This window comes from Pan paniscus, chromosome 4, assembly GCF_029289425.2.
Source record: "Pan paniscus chromosome 4, NHGRI_mPanPan1-v2.0_pri, whole genome shotgun sequence".
NCBI classification, from domain to species: Eukaryota; Metazoa; Chordata; class Mammalia; order Primates; family Hominidae; genus Pan; species Pan paniscus.
Genome location: NC_073253.2, coordinates 28,057,923 through 28,064,507, shown reverse-complemented (window position 1 = coordinate 28,064,507; position 6,585 = coordinate 28,057,923). Strand labels below are relative to the sequence as shown.

At 32.7% G+C, this 6,585-nt stretch overlaps 1 protein-coding gene across 4 annotated transcripts in view; it reads left to right on the top strand.

The window, feature by feature from the left end:
- RASA1 (RAS p21 protein activator 1) overlaps positions 1–6,585 on the top strand; it is a 127,675-nt gene that overhangs the window by 66,680 nt on the left and 54,410 nt on the right. For 2 of the 4 annotated variants that reach the window (XM_055112233.2, XM_063604407.1), the window contains exons 2-4: positions 21–173; positions 1,184–1,323; positions 1,947–2,013. In XM_055112233.2, coding sequence (XP_054968208.1) covers positions 21–173; positions 1,184–1,323; positions 1,947–2,013 — 360 coding nt within the window. Of the gene's footprint in view, positions 1–20; positions 174–1,183; positions 1,324–1,942; positions 2,014–6,585 lie in introns of all 4 variants that reach the window. The other 2 variants (XM_003822786.8, XM_057302263.2) reach the window with 1 other exon arrangement.

Genomic DNA, 6,585 nt, shown 5'->3' with positions numbered 1-6,585 from the left:
CTTCTCTGTTTTTCCCCTAGGTGGTATCACGGAAAACTTGACAGAACGATAGCAGAAGAACGCCTCAGGCAGGCAGGGAAGTCTGGCAGTTATCTTATAAGAGAGAGTGATCGGAGGCCAGGGTCCTTTGTACTTTCATTTCTTAGCCAGATGAATGTTGTCAACCATTTTAGGTAAGTCTTTATTCCTATTATGAAGCCAAATGATGTAGCTATTTTGATATAATATTCATAAATATACCTGTATAATAAAGGTGAATGACTCAGTAACAAATAATAGAGAAGGAAGCTTGTTTTCAGTCAAATGATTTAATCAGTGATTTAGAGAGATTCTTTTGAATGTTTACATTTTTTGTTTAAAAACAATATTGTTGGGCATTACTGTGCTGATCCTCAAATATATTTATAGTTTTTAAAGTATAAAGAATTACAAATAAACTTTGAGTGGTAAGGCTAAAATAAAGGAATTGTATACTTTTAGACTGCAGAATAACAAAAAGTGTAGGAAACCCTGTTTAAAACTCAAATTTTGTGTCCTTTATTTTAGCTTCACTATTCTAAAACTCTTTGCAGACATGCACTTCAGTGAAACAGACATATAAATTTTCAAGTACAAATATTCTGTATATATAAACATATTTACCCATATTGTATTCTGTTTCATTTTTATAGAAGAAATTGAAAAAAATCATCTAATGCATATAGTGTTAAATGATAAAATGTTTGTGTACCCTTGGTTTTTAGATTTTTAAAATAAGGTTCAGTAGTACCATGATACCACATGTAGTATGTGAAATTATTACTGTACTTTGTGTAAATATTGCAAGAGATCTGTGAGCTCCTTTTAGCCATATAAAACTTATTAAATTGTTAATTCAGCCTTAAATATGGAAAGTGAGAAGAGGTATCTGAGGGTGAGTTTTCAGATATTTGATGGAATTCTGTAATTGAGGTTTATAAGCCTGATACGTATTTCACATCAAATGCATGTATATATATGTAAGAGAAATAGCCCCAAGTAATTTACTGTGATGAAGATACTAATAAGTGGTATTTTAGTATAAGGATATAGTTACAAGGAAAAGAGTACGGAAATTATGGATTTATAATTTCTCTATAAAACTTGATTTTTAAAATTGGCTGTAAAGATTTTTTTATACTGTATTTTTTTCCTGTTCAAATAGGATTATTGCTATGTGTGGAGATTACTACATTGGTGGAAGACGTTTTTCTTCACTGTCAGACCTAATAGGTTATTACAGTCATGTTTCTTGTTTGCTTAAAGGAGAAAAATTACTTTACCCAGTTGCACCACCAGAGGCAAGTAAAATGAATAAAATATCTTTCAAAACTTTATTTTTTCAGTACAATAATGGTTTTAGCTATTGCTCAGTTTCTTATGTTTACTATAATTCAAGAAGTATTTGTTGTATTAAATTTTAATTCGGGTTATAATGTCAGAACAAAATGGACAACTTCTTTGAAAAAAAAAGAAAATATTTTTCAATAATTTTGTATTTAAGTAACCAGATTAAAAGAAAATACTGTATGGTGATAGCCTAACAAATATTTCTGAATGTATGGGAACAAATTACTGATTTCATAGTACTAACCCTGACTTTGCTGCAAGATTCTGAAATGCCTTGTGTATCATCAATGAAAGGTTAATGTATATGTTTCATGTAGTATATTTAAAATGAAATGATCATTCATATTACGTTATACAAGCATACTGCTTATATTTAAAATATAATTTTCATAAAAACAGGAACAACAAAAAAGCCTTTCTAGGCACTGGGTATTTATAGTCCAAGTAAAAATTTATTTGAATGATCCCATGGAGTTTCTAATGTGAATTTTTATTGGCTTTATGTGGATATACCTCTTTTGACTTTAAGATAAAAAGACTATCTTTTTAAATCTTTTTTTTTTATGGTTTCTAGCCAGTAGAAGATAGAAGGCGTGTACGAGCTATTCTACCTTACACAAAAGTACCAGACACTGATGAAATAAGGTATTTTATAATCTATTCTCATGTATAGGCATTTGAAAGAGCTAGACTTCCAAGATTTATTACTCTTGGACTAGGAAGCTTTTGAAATTTGAAGAAATGGCATACAGCAAGGTGAAAGAGCTTTTGATATTGGGTCTGTTGGTCCTGTATCTCTGGGTTGGCTTATTTGTTCAGACTGTGGTTTTGGATCAGGGTGGCCTCAGTGAATATGATAGGAGAAATAGTTAGGTTTTATTCCACTGTCTCTCACAAAGTAAGGAGAGTTCTACTTCAATCTATATGCTATGTAAATTTTTGTTACCATGTGACATTTATGCCACAGCTATAAAGGATAAGCTTCTACTTTATGTAATGGGTGAATAATTTTAAACCTTAGGAATGTTATAGAACTATGCAACATGTTAGTTTGTGGTTTTATTTCTATATAATTATATAATTTGATAATCAGATTATCTGTGTCTTTCTATAAGCTATTTAATTTTCTAGTGGAAACTTTGTTTCTTACCATTAATTCTCTCATTTAATTCTTATTGACACATTTTTATTTGTAATGTAAACTGGACAGGCCTATAAATGACAAAGGAAAAAATGCATATATTGAAGAACAGTGATGAATTACAAATTTATGAATTTAGGTAATTTAAAAAAATTTTTAGTGGGATCATTTAGGACAGCAGTTCTCTAAGTGTGTTTCATGTAACTGTGGGGATCTTTGAGATCCATTTAGAAGGTTCATGTATTAGTCAGTGTTCTCTAGAGGAGATTTTTTTTATGGAGAATAGGTTTACACAATGACAGATGGAGACAGTAAAGACCCACAATCGGCTGTCTGCAATCTGAAAACCCAAGAAAGCCAGTGGTATAATTCAGTCTACATCTGAAGACCTGAGAACCAGGGGTGCCTATGGTGTAAATCATAGTCTGAGGGCAGGAGAAGATGAGATGAGATGTCCCAGCTCAACCAGTAAGGCAGCAGAAAGGGATGAATTTCTTCCTCCTCCATTTTTTGTTCTGTTCAGACCCTCAGTGAATTGGATAATGCCCACTCACATTGGGGATGGTAGGATACTGTCCTCTGATTCAAATGCTAATCTTATCCAGAAACACCCTCACAGAGAAACCCAGAAATATAATGTTTAATCTGGGAACCCTACGGCCCAGCCAAGTTGACACATAAAATTAGCCATCACAGTCCATGAGATCAGATTATTTTCATAACATACTAAGACATAACTTGCCTTTTTCACTGTAAATTTTACAATGATGGTACAAAAGCAATGGATGGTAAAACTGCTGGTGCCTTAATAGAAATCAAGGCTGTGGCACAAAAGTGTACTGTATTCTTCACTGTTACACACTTGGAGTTAAAGACAGTTTCATTTAAGAGTGTTGTTGATGAGGGAGTAAAAAATATTTATTAAATTTCAACCTGTGACTACACAACTTTAATCTGTATGATGAAATGGGAAGTATGTATAAAACACTTCTGCTGTGTACCAGGGATTAGTGTCATGAGGAAAAGCAGTGAGTTGAGAGCTGAACTAGTTTGTTCCTTTTTTTTTTTTTTTTTTTTTTTTTTTTTGAGACAGAATCTTGCTCTGTTACCCAGGCTGGAGTGCAGTGGCACGATCTTGCCTCACTGCAATCTCCACCTCCTGGGTTCAAGGGATTCTTTGCCTCCGTCTTCCGAGCAGCTGGAATTACAGGCGTGTGTCACCAAGTCCAGCTAAGTTTTGTAATTTAGTAGAGATGGGGTTTTGCCATGTTGGCCAGGCCAGTCTTGAACTCTTGACCTCAAGTGATCTGCCCGCCTTGGCCTCCCAAAGTGCTGGAATTATGGGCATGAGCCACTGCACCTGGCTTAGCTGTTACTTTTGTGCACACCATTTTCACTCGAGAGAATGTTTGACATTTTTTGAAGAAGAACAGAGTGAGTCTATTATTTCAAGGAAGAAAACTTAGTGTTTGTTGCCAATGACAAAATTTGAGTTTTGAGTAAAAATTTGAATTTTAGACATTCTGTATTGGCCATCAAGAGTTTGACAGCTTCTGAAATAATGACTTTTCTGATGAGATAGGTGGAGATAATAAAGAATGAGGTTTTTTTTTTTTTTTGTGACAGTTTCGCTCTTGTCACCCAGGCTGGAGCGCAATGGTGCCATCTTGGGTCACTGCAACCTCTGCCATCTGGGTTCAAGCGATTCTCCTGCCTCAGCCTCCTGAGTAGCTGGAACTATGGGCGTCTGCCACCACACCTGGCTAATTTTGATATTTTTAGTAGAGATGGGGTTTCACCATGTTGGCCAGGGTAGTCTTGAACTACTGACCTCGGGTGATCTGCCCGCCTTTGCCTCCCAAAGTGCTGGGATTGCAGGCATGAGCCATCGTGGCTGGCCAAGAATGAGAGGTTTTGATAGTGTATAATGTGTTAACAACTAGAAGATATAGATAGCTCAGTGAACTAATATTTTCTAAAAGGTCAATGCATGTTGTTACAAAATTATGCATGGGTAAAAGATTCATTTAAAGTGCAAGATAGACCAATAGATGTTATTGGAATGCATAAAGTTCACTGATAAATAGTTTTGGATTCCATATTACAACTAACCTTCAAGAAAGTACCACTCGTTGAGTTTTTGGTGTAATTTCATAGAATATCTATAATTATCAGAAAAGGCTATTAAAATACTTATCCTTTTCACAACTACATTCTTAGGTGAAGCCAGATTTTCTTCATATGTTTTAAGCAAAAAAATCATATAGCAGCAAATTTAATGCAGAAACAGATATGGGACTCCAGCAGTTTTCATTTAAGCCAGGCATTAAGAGATTTGCAAAATTATAAAACAGTGATATTCTCACTAAATTTGTAAAAGTATCTTTTTCATATTTTTAATGAGCTATTTTTAAAGGAATTAGTGAATATTTTAAAACATTTGTTTTAAATTTGAATATGGTAAATATCAGTAGATATCCATATAAATAAAAGCCATTTAGGATGTCATTTTTAAGAGTGTAAAGAGGTCATGGGAGACCAAAAAGAAAAAAAAAATAGCTGATCTAGGAAGATGGGAATTTAAATAATACTTTGATGATATAAATTTGGATTTATGAGTCTTTTAAAAAGTTTATGCACACCTGTGGATTTTAAAATAAAAATACCTTAAAAATTAATGATTTAATAAAGCACTTTAGCCTGTTTTAGGGGGGATAACACAAAATAATACAGAATGAGTTATGATTAGATTGTATTATTACTAACAAGCTTATTTAAAACTTTTTTTGGTTTTTGCACCATGAAAAGTTGGTATAGCAACAACAATGAAACTTGAAATTAGAAGTATCTCTTATGGCTACTTTTAACTAAGAAATGAAATTTACCAGTTCATGTGCACCCTCCTTTTACTCATAATGATTTTCTTTAATGTGCTTATTTAGGTGGTTCTAGAAAGGAATAGTTTAATTGGTTAAGTGGTAATGTCTGCTGCCATTCAGCTAGTGAAATATTGGCCATCATTAAGAAGGATTGTAGAATCAAGATAGAATACAATATTCTATGATTATTCAAATATTGAGTTAAATGTTGTATAATACAAGTTCTGTTGTCTGAAACATTGTCCAACATACAATGAAGCTTGAGATAGCATAGAGAAAGCAGTTAAAGCTTTCAAGGATAGGAGAAGAGATTTACTTAAATTTACTTAATAGATTTTGGTTTGTGAATATTAAGATTGAAAGGAAAATTGCTGAAAAAAAAGACAAATACAGTTATAGATACAGGGTTAATGGTACCATCCAACAAATCTGGAAACTTTGTGTTCAGTTGCATTCTTTTAAGCCTGAAAGGACAAATTCAAGAATTACTAATGGTTTTATATTGATGAAATACATCAGCAACTTGTTGTTTCCATAATTGTGTGGAGGTTGAAAACATCTAGGTTTCAGTAAAAGGAAACTAAGTTGTATATGCATCTCTGTACTCTTAAATTGGTAACAGAAAAAAAACATACATTCCTTTCTCATAATATATCCCTTGGTACCTACCACTTTCAGAGAAAGAATGCTGTACCCATTGGATAATGGGTATCTGGATGAATTAAGCCCTGGTTTTTTTATAAGAAAAATGTTAACTGACATAAGCATCTACATCATGCTTATCTAAAATAAACATTTTCTGAAGTAACTCTATATCTTATGTATGTAAAATGTGTTATATTTATTTTGTGTTTTGATTTTATATCTACCCTACATCTGAAAGAGTAATAACATTGAAACATAAGTTTTTCAATTCAGTTTTCTTGTAGTTACACCCCAAAACCTTCAATATATGTACAATCAGTTTCTGTTAACAGAAGTTGTAATTTGAATCTAACAATAATTCAGTGATATAGTTAGTGCAGATACTACTATCAAACCCATTTTACTCATGAGGTAATTAAAATTCAGATTATTTATTATTTTCAGGAATTGACATGTAGATAATGCCAGAAATAGGATACAAATTTAGGGTGTTTGACTCTAATTCCTTACATTTTTCAATATAATACTATCCCTATCCTATTTTGTGGTATA